Source organism: Ovis canadensis, chromosome 19, assembly GCF_042477335.2.
Source record: "Ovis canadensis isolate MfBH-ARS-UI-01 breed Bighorn chromosome 19, ARS-UI_OviCan_v2, whole genome shotgun sequence".
NCBI lineage: Eukaryota > Metazoa > Chordata > Mammalia > Artiodactyla > Bovidae > Ovis > Ovis canadensis.
The window spans coordinates 38,397,678-38,417,521 of NC_091263.1; the positions used below are offsets into that span (position 1 = coordinate 38,397,678).

The window sequence follows — 19,844 nt, forward strand, 5'->3', positions numbered from 1 at the left end:
GTGACTAATAATGGTATAAATATTGTTGCTGTTCAGTCACTAAGTCATGTTTGACTGTTTGCAACTCCAGGACTGTAGCATGCCAGGTTCCTCTGTCCATGGGAGTTTTCCAGGCAAAACTATTGGAGTGGCTTGCCATTTCCTTCTCCAGTCGATCTTCCTGGATCAGGGATCAAAATAAATATCCCTACCTGTGTCTCCTACATTGTCAGGTGGATTCTTAACCACTGAGCCACCGAGGAAGCCTGAGGCTATGAATATTTGTGTATAAATTACTTCTTTTTTGGATGATACAATTGGAAAGTTCTCCAGAAATACTTAAAAAAAAAATCCTAAGGTCTTCCCTGTTTCACTGTTTTTGTTGGATATAAGATTATGAACTGTTTCCTCTATGAAGGCATCTTAGAGGGCCTGTGATAGAAAAGAGCACAGTACTTGGAGTATGAAGATGCAGATGTCAATATTAGTTCTGTCGATCACTAGATGTTTCACTCTGAATGAATTCCATAGCCTATTATAGTCTAATTTCCAAGACTATAATTTTATAGAGGATAAGTGATGCCTGATCTCTAGGGTTGTTAAGAAGGTTAAAAAAGAAGGGAATGTAGAAGCACATAATAGAGCCACAAAAGATGTTATATTTTTCACTTACATAGTATTTATTGACTGCCTGCTGTCTGTCATGTACTATCCCATGTGCCTCTTAAAACCAGTGAATAAAACAAATATCCCTAACTTTACGAAGTTTAAAATCTTCAAGGGGACTCATTCACCCTATTCGTTGAGTTAGGGACTTTGCAGATTTACATTTTATACCTTTCGCTTTACATTTTGTACATTTTTCCTGAACTAACTTCCCTTCAGTTCTACCAACCAGAGTTCCTACTCCTACAAAGAAAAGAAAAGGAGGTGATTATTGTCAGCTACATTTATAGGTTAAGCATCAGTAGGTGAGTTGCTTTATCTATTATGACACTGCTTTCTAATAGAAAGGCACATATGTAATTAAATTTTTCTAGTACCTACATTGTGTGTGTGTGTGTGTGTGCACGCATGCACACACACGCTCAGTCATGTCTGACTCTTTTGTGACCCCTTGTACTGCAGCCACCAGTCACCTCTATCCATGAGACTTCCCAGGCAAGAATACTGGAGCAGGTTGCCAATTCCTTCTTCAGGGAATCTTCCTGACCCAGGGATCGAACACACATCTCTTGTGTCTCCTGCACTGGCAGGTAGATTCTTTACCATTAGCGCCACCTGGGAAGCCCAGTACCCACATTAAAAGAAAGTAAAAACAAACTAGTAAAATGAATATGTTTTATTTAACCCAACTACTCATTTCAACATAACTGACATAAAAATAACCAATGAGGTATTTCACACTCATTCTTTTCATTTTTACTTGTCACACAGCTTGAAAAATGTTAGTTCCCAGACTGGGGACTGAACCTGAGCTCTGGCAGTGAAAGTGCCAAGTATGAATCGCTGGACTGTCAGAGAATTCCCTATATTCCTTTTTTGCAGGAGATTTTCCCACATCCAAGGGCTGCCCTGCAGATGCAGAAAAGATGATGTGAAGATGGACATGGAGATGAGACTGATATATCTACAAGCCAATTGTCATCAAGGATTGCTGCCACAGCCTCAAGGTAGAACGGAGCAAGGAATGATTCTTCCTTAGAGCCTTCTATGGGAGAACAACCCTGCCAACATCTTGATTTCTGACTTTTAGCCCAAGAATTGTGAGAGAATACATTTCTGTTGTTTTAACCCACTTGAGCTTGCAGTAATCTGTTACAACAGCCCTAGGAAAGTATTACAGATTCTGGTAATTCAGTTTGGACTGGCCACATTTCAAGTGTGCAACAGCCACATGTGGCTAATTTGAACGTAATTTTAAGGCCTTTAGAGGAAAAGTCCTACATGGTCATTTTCCAAAACTTTGCTTTAGAAATGAGAACCTTTGAGATAGGTCTTAATTGAGAACTGAGGGGGTGGGCCCTCTGCCTTAGAATCATTTCTTTCCTTAACAAAATAATCTGTTACTTTTCTTAAGGGAAAGCATCCTTGATTACTCTGAGAAGACAAAACATCCCAGCAATCCACTAGGGGATTTGCAAAATATGAAAGCTATTTTTCTTTTATCTCTCCAAGCACAGAACTCACACCTAACCACATGTACCTTATTGTTTTCTAAAGTGATCAGTAATCGTACTCTAGCTGTAGGCTCCAGAGACATTCTTCTTTGTTTTCTACCCTCCAAAGATTGTGTAACATAGTTCTGCCTTTCTTTAAAATTACGGAATACTATCTTTTTTTTTTTTTGCATTTATTACATCAAAAAATGGAGAAAGAGTGCAGACCAATACCACACTGTTAGTGGTTCACTGGCCAGGAAAAAACGCCCAGCAGAAAAATTAAATGATTTCAATACTCAGGACACCTCTTCAACATGAAAAGCCCTTCCTTTGTATCATCAAGTATTCAGTACGTTGCCCTGAAAGCTAGGCTGACCTGAGTAAAAGGGCAGCATATACACTGGGCGGGGGGGGGGGGGTGTGGAAATAAACCACTAGATTATGAATCAGAGAGTCTAGATTTCACCTGTGCCATTGATGTCAGGCATATAACCTTGAGCGGGTCCCTGACCACTCAGATTCTCATATGTAAAATTGGGATAATGACAATTTCTGCTCTACTTGCCTCTCAAGAGCATTTCCCATGACTCTCAGGCTTTTGTGAGGATCACAGTTGCCTGGAGGAGGAACATGAACTCACCTCCAGAGGTTATGATTCTATAGGTCTGGCCTGGGGCCCAGGAACCCCCATTTCTGATAAGTTATCAGGAATTGCCGATACTGCTCATCCACAGACTACATTTTTGAGGCCAACTGGCTTATAATACTTTACAAGATGGCAAGCCCCACAATAACAGGTACTATGCATCAATGGATATTACAGCAAAACAGTTAGAGGTTCTGGCTTTTGAACTTGATGGACCCAAATTCAAACACTGCCTTGGACCCGTATGAGCTCTGATTCCTTGGGCAGGGCACATAGCCCCTCATCTAGGAACGGGTTGCTCTGAGGTTCGATGGTATCCTGTACTCAAGAATGCCATGCTACATTTGGCACAGAAATGCTCAATAAACGTTTACTCTCGACATTATTACTGTAGTGGTCTCTAGCCTCCAATGAGTTTGTGGAACATATCGTTCAGCAAGTATTTTATAGACTAACAAGCGCTAAACAAATTAAGGGGATTATTATGGTGGTATGGGGCTACATCGTTAACCAACTCTGTTCTTTGAACAGGTGAAATACTTGGTTGACATCACCAATGGGTGTTTTTCAGAGGAGAGAAGAATGGAAGGGTGTGGTCTACTAGGGAGTCCATTCCAGCCCATTCCACCACATGCATTAGGGACTTCTATGTGCTCTTTTATTCATCTTAGTTTTTAAAACTCATTTTAAAAATCTTTTTTTTTTCTGTCATTTTGAACCATCAGTTCCTTCTTGTTTTAGAACCCTTTATCTGCAACTTGCTAGGAGTTCCGTCATAGATATCTCCACAGTGTATTTACAGTGCCAGACCCCCAGAGAGATGGCTCCAGCTGTCAGGAGCCTTGCTGCCAGGAGGCAGACCCTCAAAGCTGTGGCTGCTAAATGTGTATATGGATGCCCACTGGCTTGTTGCTGCTGGCAATGATAATGACAGTGATATTAATAGCAACTAACACATGTGACTAAGCAAAAATTTCTTCCTAAGTCTTCTACACATATGAGTTTAATCAACTAGGTATTTATTTTTCAGAGAAGCTTATCATATTTCTACTTTATGGATGAGGTCAAACTGCAAAAAGTGGGAGAAAGGCAACAAATGTGCTATAAACTCTGCTATCCAAACTTCAATCACTAAAGAAGGGCAGGATACTTGTGTGCTAAGAAGCTGATACTGGTGGCATCAGCAGCAGCATCAGGGCAAAGAGGACAGGACCGATCTTTCAATTAGAGCTAAACTACATTCTTAGAGAGCACCACAGTCCTAGCACTGGTGGGTCCTCAAATACAGGCTAATGATTCAGTGAACGACAAACCCCAGTCACTGGTGCTTGCTCGTATCAGACACTGCACTAAGTACAAAGAACAAATACATGACCTCAACTCTCACAGACAACCCAATAAACATGTATGCTGTCTATTTTATTCACAAAAAATAAAAAGCAACCCAAGTGTTGGGGGATTATAGACTGACCACACAGCTGATAAGTGACAGGTTTATCTCTTTCATTTCAAAGCCCATGCTTTTGGGTGGTGTTCCTGGCATGGTAGGAGACGCCACAGCTGTGCCTTCACCCGTTCTCAAGTTCTGAGGAATCCTATATTTAACCAGGCATCATCATACAAGCTGATATTAAATGCATACAACATTTGGATTTTTCACCCATCTGTTTTTCTCCTTTCTTCCTAATGTGTTTCATTCATCAGATCATTTTTTTTTTTAAGATACAAGATGTCCTAGACTCTATCAGTAGGAGAGTTTTATTTATAGTTAAGGCATCCAAGGCATCCAGGCTAGCTGAGCATAACTAATGAAGCCATTAATGATTTTGCTTCAGGAGAGATCTTAAAATATTTCTAATAACTTTTGGTTTGTATCACTGCTACTATCTGTCCATGCTGGTGGGGACATAAAATTGCTGCCAGTTTCTCTATTTACCTCAACATCTTCATTACTGATTACTATTTTTTGACTGAGAAATGTTTTTAAGGACTTAAATTGATATTCAAAAGGAGTTTTCTGTTTGCTGTTTATTATTTTCTGGGTATACTTCTCCCTATTCTTTTCCTAAATTTTCTTCACTGGAGCCACTGCTTTTTAATCTAGCTATTAACTTTCTTCTTACTAAATGTTCCTACTACCTTGGCTTCATTTCACGGCCATGGTTCTGAAACAGCACAGAGGAAGTAGGAAATCCATTCTTTGGCCGCAGTCAGCATAGCTGGCTACACTGGCCAGACAATTTCTTAGAAAGAGAAACAATAAAATCAGAGTTTAGTGCAAAACTAGGCTTTGCAGTAACTGTATGAAAACTGACATTTACTCAACTCTATTTTGATCTTAACTGAATGCCTGTTACTTTTGCAAAAACAGAGGCAGTACTGGGTTTAATATCTGTCTAGAATCAGGAATTATTTGAAAGTTGTCTGTTCTGTTTACTCTGGGGAAAATACAAGAGTTTGAGAACTGAAATACTGCTGCTGGCTATGTTGTGAGGCCAACTTTGAAACTCACTTCTGTACACTATGCATCCTAGTGGGGCTATATAGGCAAGATAGTGATGGGGTGCCGGGATCTTTAGGGCAGATCCTGAGCTTTGCAGGAATGTGTGATTAAGGGAAAACTTGATAAGATTGTGCTTATCGAGTTCTACTACCAACATCAACAAATACTGGGGGTTCCTACTGTGCATATATATTCTCAGACCCTGCTGCTGCTGCTGCTAAGTCATGTCAGTCGTGTCCGACTCTGTGCAACCCCATAGACAACAGCCCACCAAGCTCCCCTGTCCCTGGGATTCTCCAGGCAAGAACACTGGAGTGGGTTGCCATTTCCTTCCCCAATGCATGAAAGTGAAAAGTGAAAGTGAAGTCGCTCAGTCGTGTCCGACTCTTCGTGACCCCATGGACTGCAGCCTACCAGGCTCCTCTGTCCATGGGATTTTCCAGGCAAGAGTACTGGAGTGGGGTGCCATTGCCTTCTCCGTCTTAGACCCTAGAATAATAGAAAAGCATCCATAGTCTAGGAGCTTCCCTGGTGGCTTAGATGGTAAAGAATCTGCCTGCATGCAGGAGACCCAAGTTTAATCCCTGGTTCAGAATCCCCTGGAGAAGGGAATGGCTACCCACTCCAGTATTCTTTCCTGGAAAATTCCATGGATAGAGGAGCCTGGAGGGCTACAGTCCATGGGTCACAAAGAGTAGGACATGACTTAGTGACTAACACACACACACACACACACAAACACACACCCACCCACCCATAGTATACTTCAGTTTAACATATAAGACACATCTTGAGACTAAAATGCCTTCTGAGGACTACTGGACATTGTCTCCACATACTCTTATTGCACTTTGGTTTTTGTTTCTTGGGTTTCCCTGGTGGCTCAGAGGGTAAAGAGTCTGCCTGCAATCTGGGTTCGATTCCTGGGTTGGGAAGATCCCCTGGAGAAGGAAATGGCAACCCACTCCAGTATTCAAGCTTGGAAAATTTCACAGATAGAGGAGCCTAGCAGGCTACAGTCTATGGGGTTGCAGAGTCAGACATAACTGAGAGACTCTACTCTTGTATTTCTTACTGTCATAGATTCAAGCTACATCCCTCTGATTAAGTATTCAACCAGGGCCTCCTCCTTGCTCCAATTACGAGAATGCTTGCTAATCCCAGAATATGCCTCTTGAAATAAACAGGACCCTTTCTCCACTGCCTGTCCCAGATGCAGTGGTAACAGCAGCAGACAGCTTGTGAACAGACAACAAAATACTCACATTTGCAGAGGATGCACTTTCTCAAAAAGAAATCATTGCTGAAGTTGGTCAACTGCATTGTAGAGGTGGGAATATATTTAGCCTCAAGGCCAACTAAGAATACATCAAACATACATTTTTTTCACCCATTTACAGAGGACTTTTAAATGTCTTTACACCTCTTCCTCCATATGAACATATGAACAAGTCATTTTATTCTTTTTCTCAAATCTGCCAATATGAACAGAATCAGTAACACACAGCAAAAACACACAGAAAACACATACGTGAAATTTCATATTAGATGAATAAAGTTTCAAGCTTAGCTCTGACCCTTCAGCATATATATCTGCCTTTCAAATCATGTGTTTAGTTAGAACTATGGTGCTACTGGTAAAAAAAAAAAAAAAAAAAACAAAAACCCTGCCTGCCAGTACAGGAGACATAAGAGATGAAGGTTTGATCCCTGGATCAGGAAGATCTCCTGGAGGAGGGCATTGCAACCCACTTCAGTATTCTTGCCTGGAAAATCCCATGGACAGAGGAGCCTGGTAGGCCATAGTCCATGGCATCACAAAGAGTCAGACATGACTGAAGCAACTTAGCAGGCAGCAGACAATATTCTTAGAGTTAGAAAGGACTCTAGGGGAGCATCTGTTCAATATCCTCATTATACAGAGGTGTAAACTGAATCACAGAGAGGCAAAAATGACTTGTCCATTAGTTGGCTAATAATAAAGCTAGTAAATAGTAAAACAAGTAAAAAATTAACACTATCTATTTGTAGGACCTGGATAATACTTCCAGGCATATCTATGTAGAGGCATACGTGCAGGCTATTGTTGTCATTCAGTCCCTAAGTCTTGACCAACTCTTGGCGACCCCATGGACTGCAGCACACTAGGCTCCCCTGTCCTCCACTATCTCCCAGAGTTTGCTCAAATTTATGCGCATTGAGTTGGTGATGCGTGCAAACAGACCCACATCACAGTCAACACTTCAATAACCTCTGCCAAAATCATGTTTTCTGTCTGGTTTTGTCCTAATTACTGATGTGACCAATAATGGGCTTCTCCTCTGCTGCTAATTGGTGTGTGCGTGTTTTTGGTCTGGATTCCCCCAGAAGCAGAGCCTGAAAGAAGGACCTGAAAACAGTTTATTTGGAAGATGATTCCAGAAGTCCAGTGAGAAGGAGAAGACAGGGAGTATATTATGGGCAACCGGGCGTCAGTCTTGCTGGGGACCTCAAAGGAACTGTGAGGAACTTGCCTAGGCTTCTCTTTCTGAATGACAGGCCCTGAGGCTTTTATCTACTGATTCTCACGCCCCATGGTTTGTGGACCACACTGAAGAAGGGAGTTACTTTCTCGAAGCTCCTCTTGCTTGTGACTTTAGAGGAAGACTCAATGTAGAAAAAATACAGAGTGGGAACAGTCCACCCAGCTATGGTTAAAAGCAGAAATTGACAAGGGGGTGCTACACCAAGAGATAGAGTTCAAGGCACACCAACAAATTTTAACACTGCATATGTTAAATCAAATTTTAAAAACACATTTATATGAATCAGCCTTAGAGATGCCTGGTTCACTGCCTTAACATGAAGGAGATGGCACGCCTTGGATTCAGTGCACAGCTGGGAACTGGAGATTGGCTTTCTCTTGCTCATGTCTGGTCAGTATGCAACATTTGTTCATTTGACATATGCTTATTTATTCAGTGACTGGTACTATGTACCATGCAGTTTGGAGATGCTGGGCATACAGCTGTGACCTAAAAAGATGCAAAATGCCTGCCTTAACAAAGCTTCAATCTGGTAGGGAAAGGTATTCAGCATAAAGACAAATAAAACACATAGCTATCCACATACTGATAAGACCTCTGAAGAAAACTAAATAAGAGGGGTATAAAATATTGGTGAAAGGAATTACTGCTATTTTAATTTAATTTTATTTATTGGCTGTGGTCAAGTTTTATTGATTAGGTGGCATTTGAGCAGATTCAAAGAAGGTCAGAGGGCAACAGATAGGGACATTCAAAGAGAGAGCATTATTAGGTAAAGGAAGAATTAGTACAGAGACCTTAATGTCTACTTATTTGGTACTGTGTCTCATAACAAATAGAAACTAAGTGCTCGAAACAGACTTTGCAACCTGGTGAACTAGGAACAGCATCTTGCCGGAAGGCCATTTTGATTTGCTTCATACAGCCTTTTATTTATTTATTTAAAGATTTTTTTTTTTTTAATGTGGATAACTTCTTAAAAGTCTTTATGGAATTTATTACAGTCTTGCTTCTGTTTTATGTTTCTTGGTATTTGGCCGCAAGGCATGTGGGATCTTAGCTTCCCAACCAGGGATGGAACCTGCATCCCCCTTCATTGGAAGACGACGTCTTAACCACTGAACCACCAGGAAGGTCAAATTAATTTGAGTTGATTGGCAACAATAATTAGGAGATTTATTCATAAAAACTAAAAACTGGGAGACCTGGCATATAGGAGCAGAGTGGGGCACCAGTTGGCATGTTAATAGGACATGTTTTGTTGTTTCCCATAGTCACCTATACTGCCTGTTGTCAGAAGGAGTCAGTGTGACCTTAAGAATGCTTCATTCATTTACTAGCTTCCTTGTTCTAAGTAGTAGGGTTATGAGCTCCCTGTTTAAATTAAGAGGGAGAAAAATAAAACTCAATTTTGTAGAGACTGAATTTTCAGACAACTAAGCATCAGTAGTCACATTTTAAATAGTCACAGTTTTAAATTGTTGTGAGAGACTGAGTCTAGCTTTGTAAGAGAGACCACTGTTCTTGTAGCATAAATTACTAACCAACTCCTTAAATAATTAGCAGACCTTTTAAGGTACATCTCGTGTAGGAGAAACCTGTGTATTTATTTGGATCTTCTACCTTGTTTAGGAAAAAAGATGACACAAAAAAAGCATATTTGAGATTCACTAATTATAATAAACATAATTGACAAACTGTTTTCCTTGCCAAAAACTAATCAAGAAATACACAACTAAGAAAGTATAGAAAAGGAAAAGAAAGAGCAGTTAAAGAAATCTGTTCAGAATTCAGTGTCGAGTACTATGTAAATTCATGAAATCAAGACAAACAGCAAGAAAACAAAAACATTAATTAACGCTTGACTTTACCTACACTGAACAAGGCATATGGTAAGGGAATATTAATGCCATGTAAACCAGTTCACAAAAGACTCACCTCAAAAAATCAATATAATGATTTCCTGCAAAAGGTTAAGTGCATAAAAAAGATACAGGTACACATCTTGGGTGAGAATTTCGAGTTTTTCTAAAACACCACTGAGGAGATTAATGGCTTCACTGATTTTTAACCCTTTGATTTCTTGTTATCTACTGTGCATAGCAGGTTAATTTGCTATGATCAAACACTGAGACATTGATTCATGATCTTGTACTTTAAAGTAGACATTTAGCTTGGAGTCAGGAGAAGTTAGAGACAGACTGTCCCAGTTGAGGACTTTCAGGAGAGTCAAGGCCCATGAAAAGACTGGAGAAAGGAAGTGAGGCACAGAACCTGAGGCATCTGCTGGGTGGTGGACATTTAGCTCCTGACCAGATGAGGGTAAGGAGTAATATTTCTAAAAGAGATAGCTAGATGCCAACAGGACCATAAGCAGGGAATGGTGAGGATGCTGTAAACCCAACTAAGGCAAGAAGTGCAGGCTTTGAAGCTAGGGTTTTCTAAAGTTTCTAAGTGGATGGCGGTTCACATTTAGAAAAACCTAGGAATGATAAGCCTAAAATTATATGCCACAGCCAGAGAAGGCACTGGCAACCCACTCCAGTACTCTTGCCTGGAGACTCCCATGGGTGGAGGAGCCTGGTAGGCTGCAGTCCATGGGGTCGCAAAGAGTCAGACATGACTGAGCGCCTTCACTTTCACTTTTCATTTTCATGCACTGGAGAAGGAAATGGCAACCCACTCCAGTGTTCTTGCCTGGAGAATCCCAGGGACGGTGGAGCCTGGTGGGCTACTGTCTATGGGGTCACACAGAGTCGGACCCGATTGAGAGACTTCCTTTCACTTTTCACTTTCATGCATTGGGGAAGAAAATGGCAACCCACTCCAGCGTTCTTGCCTGGAGAATCCCAGGGATGGGGGAGCCTGGTGGGCTGCCGTCTATAGGGTCACACAGAGTTGGACACGACTATTGTGACTTAGCAGCGGCAGCAAGAATGAAAGCCAAAATTTAAAGAGTAATTTACAACCATACACTGAAGAAATCAATGAGAAAGCTACAAGACTGTATAACATGTTGGTCAAAATTATGAAATCTGGAGTTAGTCAGCTCTGAGTCTGAACCTTATTAGCTCTACCATCTCCTAGCTTGGGGACCTTGGGTGAGTTTCTTAAATTCTTAATGCTTTAGTAATAATATTAATAATAACAGTGATAAAAAAAGAATAAACACTTCTTAGTGATCATGAGATAATGAAATAAAGTACACTGAGTGCTTAGTGCAGTGTCTGGCATGCATAAGGGATCCATATACAGGAGTACTACCATTACTACCTTTAATTACACAGTAATCGCAGTAATTTACTGTACCTAGCTGTAAGTCAGTACGGCTCTAGAACACAGCTAATAGACTTCTGTGTCTTTCTTGCATAGGAGCATATCCACAGATGTTAACACAGTTCAGTTTCTCTGTAAGGTACTTACATTATTGTTAACATGTTACTGTGAGGTAACATTATTTGAATGAATGCATGAATCAAGTTAAGTGATGACTAAAAAAGTTACTTTTGTTTTATGGTATAAAAACATAAATATATTCCAGATATCTGTCTTGGACTCGACACTCTGAATAACAAAACAGATCAACTAGTTTTATTTCAAAAAGACATGGAAAGACTCCCACCATCCCAACCTGGAAAACAACTCTCAGTGCATACTGGATGCAGGCCGCATCAACTCAGAGTTGTGCATGTCAGCTGGTAGGCTCCTATCTTCCAGAATGCCAAGAAGGTAATAAACAGCATGTTTGAACTTTTCAAAGCCCTTGTCTAGCAGCTGACCATGAAAGTATGGTAAAAGCCTTATGTCTATGCTTATGGCTCCTGCTAAACTACAGGTGTATTCAAATGAAAACAAAGGTATCAAAGGATGGTGTGATATCAACAAAGACATTGAAAGCATCATCCAGATAAAGTTCCATCCACTGACATCAAAGTAGGCAATACTCGAGACTAATCAGGTTTATTGCCCAATATCTCTGCACAATTGAGTTCTGGAAAGAGCAAAAATAACAACTTTCAAACCAAATAATAGCTCATACAACTCTAAAAGGACCAGACAGGCGAAACATCAGTGTCTAGCTCTGGATACAACACCATGAAAAGAGGTGCTAAAAGACCATCAGGAGACTATATTCAGTGGTGTCAGCAAATGCTATGTCATAGTAGTGGGTGCTCTTACTATTTTATCATTGCCATCTAAAGTGAAGGCCCACTTTTGAATTAGTGTGAAATACAGTGGCATTTTTAAATCAAAAAGTTTTCAAATGACACTCTACCTGCAAGGCACAACATGAAGGATTGCAGTACCAGCAGTTCCCATGGCAACCTCATCTTCAGTTTCCGAGGTCAAAGGAGTTTCAAGTCCAATAACAAGTGAATAGAATAGCTGCTTCTTTAAAGTTGTGTTCAACCTTTAATCTGTGGAGGAGAAGAGACATGACAATGAGATCTGGGAATACTTCTCCTTGTGGTCTCTGCAAATTTACTGAATATGAATAAAAGTGACTTTTGGAAAACTACTGCTGAAAAAGAGAAAGCATGTTAAATTTTTAATATGAAGCAAATGAGCCTATTTTCCTTCTTCCCAATGATACTGGGGTAGAGACTGGAGCTGATAGATCCCTGTGGCTACTGAGTGAAGGTAAGAACAGCTTCTGATTAGATGAGAACCAACCCGAAGGCAGGGGACTGAATTACGTTTTATAAGCTCCTTTCCAGGACCTTAATCTCCAGGTGCTGTTCTTTTTATTTTCCAATTAATAATACACCCAATATAGTGAATACAGAAGAGATATCACTGAACAAAATAGGACCTGATGGACCTTAAGGAGAAATTCTGAAGTCTTAGAATGGAGTTAAATGTGTGAAAAATAATAACTGCCCCATGATTTCAAGTATTTTTCCCCCCAATGCTCTATGTTTCATCCCTAAAATGCAACAGAAATGTGCAGCTCCAGTGCCTACAGACAAAAATCCTACCAACTATGACTAGCTATCTACTAGGTTCTTTTGGACAAATCCAGGGCATGAGTGAGAACAGTGATTCTTTTGTTAGCCAGGAATCTTAGAACAGGGAAACTCCATGGTGAAGAGAGGCTACTTGTTCGGTGTACAATCTACATAGCAGGAAAGTGGATGGGCAGATCAGGAGGCACTCATGGGCCCTCAGAAGGGCACAGGCTTGTTCTGTTTGAAGGGGCAGGTACCCCTCAACTCGTGCTGATGGCTAACATGAGGGGTACAGACCCAGGGTTCCAGGGGCATTTACAACTTATCAAAGAACAGTTGAAAATACTAGTATTTATTTTGAAATTCTCCCAAGTTTTAAAGGTGGGAAATCAGTTCACAGTATTTTTTAAAATGTAGAGGGAATCAAACAAAGCTGAGCTGCCTTTAGGGGCCAAAGTTTTGCAACATGACCTCAAAAAAACAGAACTCACACTGCGCTTGGCTTGTTCTTTTATTCACTCATCCCTTCTCCCGTCCATCCTGTGAGCCAGTCATGGATTTATGCATCTGTGGAGTGCCTTTTGCTTGCCAGACACTAGTGAGGCATGGGACCTACCAAAAGAGATCCCAGCTCTAGCTGTAGGGATCTCCTACTCCAATGGGGTACAAGCTGCCTACAGTTTCATAAAACTGCTTGTGAAGGAGAAGGGACATTTCTGGACTTCATAAAGGAGATGAGCTTGCACTGGGATTTGAAAGATGAGCAGAATCCTTCTTCCTATTCATCATTTAACCGAATAAACGAGAAATTTAAGGAACCATAAGACACATTCTCTTTACAGCTTGGGTTATAACAAGACACAGGGTCCTCGGTATATATCCCACTCAGCCTCCCTCCAAAGCTTGTTTCAAAAGACTCTTCTTAGTTAAGGAAACGAAACCTCGTTGAAAACCACACAGGACCATACAAATGCTAGATATGATTACTATTATAGCCCGGAGATTTTTTTTGTAAGCTGATGATAACATGAGGCTTCTCATCTCACTGCCACTTATCAGGAAAAACACCAAGGGAACACAGGTTTACATGAGAACATGGACCAACACAAGCTCGTTAATCAAGGGCTCTTAGCATTAATTGATACCATGTGATCACTTAGAAGCCTTTATGTTTACCAGGAAGCTTATAGAAAGTGAAGAACCATCATTAGAGAACTCTCCTGTCCTTTGTGCCCTTAAATAGCTCAGTTTCTGATAAAACCAGACTAGATATGTTGTGAAGACAAAAGGGACTCTTAACTTCTGATCTGCTGATGTGGCTGAAAAGCAGGTTGTGTCTCTAATTGGATATGTTGAAATACTCTTCTGACATGCATGGTGATCAGGCCATTTTAGATAAACAGGATGTGCTGATCAATGAAAACTATTAATGTTTTTAGCAAATGATCAGGGTATTAATAATTAATATTGTGAGGGAAATGTCATCTCAGACCTGGGGATTGATCTACAATGTAAAGCATTTTCTTGAAGCAATTAAAATTAATTTAGAAAATGTATCCAATTATACCATAAAGATTTGATTCATGATAGGATGCTGTTTACAGTGCACGTTCTGTTAAGAACTGTAGATTTTTAAGGATGAAGGATTTCAAGAACCCTATTGGCATTTATTTACCTCTCAGTAGGTAAGGCTCACCTTCACTAATCAGAAATAATGGGGCAGTTGACAGTAATTTGTCTGATGGGCAGTCTTAACTAGAGAACTGGATTTTCTGAAGGGAGGTGAAGATTCATGAATCTCATGTGGGGCTGTGGCGCAGGATACAAAGTTTTATAATTTCAGTTTTCTGCCAGAACCAGAAAGCAAGCTGTGGGATGAGGCAAGAGTTATGGCAGTCATAGATCTCCCCTGCAGCTGAGAGCTCTCTCTGGTTTATCCTAAGGTGGTTGTAGCAAAAGGTAGTGTACTCAGCACTAACGGTGGGACCTTGACCAAGAATTAGACTCGTAAATCCTGGGGAGGAGGCCACACAATGAAACAGGACTGGAGAGCTTTTGCTGGCAGAGCCAGAAGGAGATGAATAATTGAGAATTCCACAGTGTATCTGTACACAGAGCTCCACAGAGCACAACTCCTCTAGCTTCCAACTCTTCAAAACAATTCTTATTCCAACAGCCATGCTGAGGAACTCAGTATATAATGTTTAAGACAAATCATGATTCAGTTCTTCCTTACGTGTCCTGATTCTACATATAGGGTTTAATCACATAAAGATTAGTTTTAGCACTCTACTAAATTAAAAATCTGCCGGTATCCAAATAGTTCTATTTCAACTCAGTGAATAAGCAGATGTGCTAACTGGGGGACAGAGGCAGGGCTAGGGGTTGGATGTGCAGAGAGGTAAGAGCCCTGCCCTCAAGGAGCTCACTGTTAACTTGGCAAGAAAGGCTTTTAAACCAGTCGTTGTATTTCAGTGCGATTCACATAATAGATCTATGAAGGACAAGGTGCTAAGGATACAAGGGAACGTCATCTAACTGAGCCAGGGGTGGGGTAGGGCAGGGGCTTCAAGAATGTTCTCCAGGGACTTCCCTGGTGGACTAGTGTTAAAAATTCACCTTGCAGTGCAGGGGACGTGGGTTCAATTCCTGATTGGGGAACTAAGATCCTACATACCCTGGGGCAACTAAACCCACATGCTTCAGAGCCACAGCTAGAGTCCCTGCACTGCAACGAAAGCTCCTGCATGACACAACTAAGAACCGACACAGTCAAATAAACAACAAATACCAAAAAAAAAAAAAAAAGTTCTCCAAAGGGGCTAACAGTGTGAACTGAGTCTTAAAGGATAAATAAGAGGGAGGAAGGAAATGCCAAGTCAAGTGACATGGACAAGGAAAATGAAAATTTGGAGGGTGTTCAAGTTACTACAAAGCAGGATAATGGAAGGAGGAAAGTGGACAGACTCACATCTGATGCTACGCTTGAATCTACATTCTCTAGCAGTGTGGCTCATCTGTAATGACAATAACACCCATGTTGCTGTTCAGTTGCTAAATGGTGTCCGACTCTTTGGGACCCCATGGATTGCAGCACACCAGGCCTCTCTGTCCTCCACTATCTCCTGGAGTTTGCTTAAGTTCATGTCTGAAATACCCATAATGCAGGCTTATTGTGTGGTTTAAGAGAAAGTATGGAAGGCACCAAGGACAGGACCTTGATACTTAGCAATCACCCTTGGTAAAGATAGTACACCACTGTCTAAGCCATGGGCCTGATCCCCGAAGGACCTTGACTATATATTAAAGAGTTTGGAGAATTCCCTAGTGGTCCACTGGTTAAGAATCTGCCTTTCAATGCAGGTGAGGCAGGTCTGATCCCTAGTTGGGGAACTAAGATCCCACATGCAGTGGGGCAACCAAGCCCAGGCACCACAACTACTGAGCCCATGAGCTCTGGAGCCCCTGTGCCACAATTACGGAGAAGCCTGGGCAGACAAGGAGGAGCCTGCATGTAGATCTCATGTGCCACAGTCAAGACCCTATGCAGTTCTCCACCCGCACTCTCCCTGGCCAAAAAAAAAAAAAAAAAAGAGTTGAATCTGAAGATTAGGAGGAGGATGGGGATGATTTTAAACAGGGGGAAGTTCTGAATATATTTGGTTTCCCTGTATGGTGATCTGCTTTACATGCAACCCCCAGAAGCACAGAATATCTAGTCCTGCCCTTTGCCTATCTCCTCTGGTCAACAGGGGACCTGCATCTCTAAATACTAAGTATGATATTTTTCAGAATCTCATGTGTAAAAACACTAGATTGGAATTAAGTTCTTTCTTCCAGGTTTTGCCACTAGTCATCAATTTTGGGAAAGCCACTTAATTTTTGTAAACATACTTGCTTGTCTACAGTTTGGGACTCAAACCATGAACCCTGTCTTTTGCACACACATGTTGTAAACTTTAACCAATCTATGTTTTAAAAGTAAATCTCCATTATTATTATTATTATTTAGATTAAGTTCAAATTTCCTCTCAGATGGTAAACTTCATAAAGGTAGGAAATTTGTCTCAATCATTGGTATTTAAGAGGCTCACGGGATAGTACATGGCACAGAGCAGGCAATCAATAAACAATGTCAGTGAAAGAATAAATTTAGCTAACATCTTTCATGTGTCTACCATGTGCTTTGCTATTCCCTTTTCATTTAACCTTCATAGCAACACTGGAGGGTCAGATGTCACTATCCTCTATAAAACTATAATATTGGAAATTAGACTATGACAGTCTACGGAACTTGTTCAAGGTTAAACATCTCTAAATCAACATAGCCAGTGTTCAAATCCATGTCTTCCTACTTCATACTCCTCTTTTCTAACACATCGACAGAAATGTAAGAAAAGTGATGTGTCTTTCATATAATGACATAACATTCTGATGCTGCCTCTTTTCTAACTCTACTTTTCATGCTGTCTTGCAGAAACAGAAGCCAGCACCACTGATCAGAGGTACACAGTCTGTGTAATATTCATAACATAAAGTGGAGCATGGGTTTTAGAGCTGAGACTGTTAGAAGACCGTATTTCACTAGTGTCAATTCAGAATTCTTCTTGTCAAGAACACAACTGTGAAGTTTTTCTCCCTTTAAGTATAAAAACAACAGGAATGATTATTTTCTGGCTAATTACTATTTAGAATGCAGCCATTCTTAAGGCAAGAATGTTAAAAACGATCATCCACAGTTCCCAGTGTATACCTGAGCATTTTCTAATTCTAAAATTAACTAATAAGGGATGCAGTCAATCATAATGGCAAGAAAGCAGTGAGCAGAACTGAAAGCAAGAGAGAAATTCAGCTTCCTCGGAAAGTCAACTGCCAGTCATTTCAAGGGAAGATGGTGTATAGTCAAATCTTAATATTCAATCAGTCAACATATATTTGAGTGCTCATTATTTACATGGCTATATGCAGAATGCAGAGTCAAGGTCAAGGTCTGTGTCCACAAGGGCATGACAACTCAGCTGGGTAGAAAAGATTACTGATTATATAACTTAGTTTATATACCAGCTTAGTGGTACAGATAATTTATACTTTGTATCCTGTGGTATCTGGTCTACAGGTTCTTCTTGGACAATGAAAATTAATATCAATCAAATTAGCTTAACACATTGTCTCCTTGCACCAGATTTTTTCTCTATATTCTATAAGAAACATATTTCCACAACTATTTCTGAGATCGTCCCTGCTTCAGTGGACAGTGCAATAAGCAGTCTGCCAGGAAGGTGAGAAAATGTGTCTTGCTTGGTTTCTCTTTGAATGGCTTATCCCAAGCATCTTAAAATATGAAGAGAAGAGTGTAAAGACGATATAAAATGCTTGAATAATACATTTGGAAAACTGCATCAATTAACCAACAGGTAGGCACACATGAGATGCACCATCTTATATAGATGGTGCTCACCTACTCAATAGCTGATTGGGACTCTATTTCCATCATAAGATCATATTACAGAGGACTTTGAGGAACTACAAAGGGTCAGCTAAGGTAAACAATTACCTCTATTTTTAAAAGCTTTCTAGACCATGTGGTGTCTGCCACTTGTGACAATTCTAACCAGAAATATAATGATTATATTAATATTCACTCTGGCATAAAAGGAGAGAGTCAACATCTTATCAATTCAGTCACGGAAGAACATCTTTTATACATCTTGAGAGCCAAAGATTTCTACACATTGATCTTGAAAAATCTCTTATTAAAGTTTCTTAGAGTATATATGCACTATTATTTTTTCAACACACTTTCTCCTTATAAAACCTTACTCTACATTGATGTTAGACCTGTTCGCTTTGCTACAGGAGACCGTCTTAAAAAAAAAAAAAGTAATTCCAATAATCACAGTGCCATTTCAAAATATCACAGGATAGAGATTCAGAACAAACTTGGTTCCTAGGTCAGTCCTGTTATTTACTTATTTGGCAAGTTTCTTTAACAATAAAAGAAAGACCTAGATCAGGTTGCTTCTAAGAATCACTGAAGCCCTGATGCATCATATATCAGAGAAAGGGTGTGCATTCAAAGGATTTAATATGTCAGATGAACAGTGGTCAGCATGTCCTTGCCATAACCAATTAGACATCTCACAGTTTCTCAGATGACACCATCTTCTCACACATCAAAGTTGTTTGAGATACTGATACATTGCTTTTAACTTCTGTGTATGGTTCCATTACTGCAATGTAATACCCAGCCATAAATGCATATCTACTATTCATAGTCTCCACCAGATAATCACTTACTGTACAACTTTCCAAAGTTGTATTCACTTTTTATCTTTATTAAAGTAATTCATAAACATAGCTTAACTACTTCTCCCTGACAGAACTTCTTCCCAAGGAAAACAAGTAAATGCTTATACTACTATTTCTCGATTTGGGGATATTATATATATTAGTTTCTTTTCTAAATGATGACAATTCAATTTCCTTTTATAATCACTCCCAATGAGAGATGCACATACATAAACACACACACAAATACCTGGTTCCACTTTCGTCCAAATTTAGTTACATAATTTAATTTGGTCAATAATTTTTCAACTAAGGCCCAGAGTATAGTAATATTTACCTTTTTGTAATAGTGAGATTTTTAAAGACTTAAGAATTTTTGATTTATTTGTTTAGTTTTCTAAGTATATATCACAAATTCACCCTAAACATTTTACCATGTCTAATGTTTGCATTATGTTCAAATACATATTGCAATCCCTCGGTGTGAATAAATATTTATTTAGGAACATGTAGATACTGAGCACTTTTAAAATTCAACTGAAAAATGAACAGACATACTTCGCGGTGTTCTAGCATCATTTAGATGAAAATAGAAAAGCCTTGTGTTCAAAGATGCAATTATATATATTATGTATACTATGCAATTATCCATATATGAAAGATCTATTTGTGAAAGTTTCCAGCTCAATATATGTAATTAATAAGCAACATAAAAGAATGTGTGATTAAGCTATTAAATAACGCTGGAGGCAATGCCATGGTAGAATGTAATATGAAATAACTAAGGAAATA

At 39.8% G+C, this 19,844-nt stretch overlaps 1 protein-coding gene across 3 annotated transcripts in view; it reads right to left on the reverse strand.

Annotated features, from left to right (window-relative positions):
• CNTN4 (contactin 4) overlaps positions 1-19,844 on the reverse strand; it is a 1,043,858-nt gene that overhangs the window by 536,620 nt on the left and 487,394 nt on the right. For all 3 annotated transcript variants that reach the window (XM_069561830.1, XM_069561832.1, XM_069561831.1), the window contains one exon: positions 12,092-12,233. In XM_069561830.1, the coding sequence (XP_069417931.1) occupies positions 12,092-12,146 (55 nt within the window). In that variant the 5' untranslated portion in view covers positions 12,147-12,233. The remainder of the gene's footprint in view (positions 1-12,091; positions 12,234-19,844) is intronic.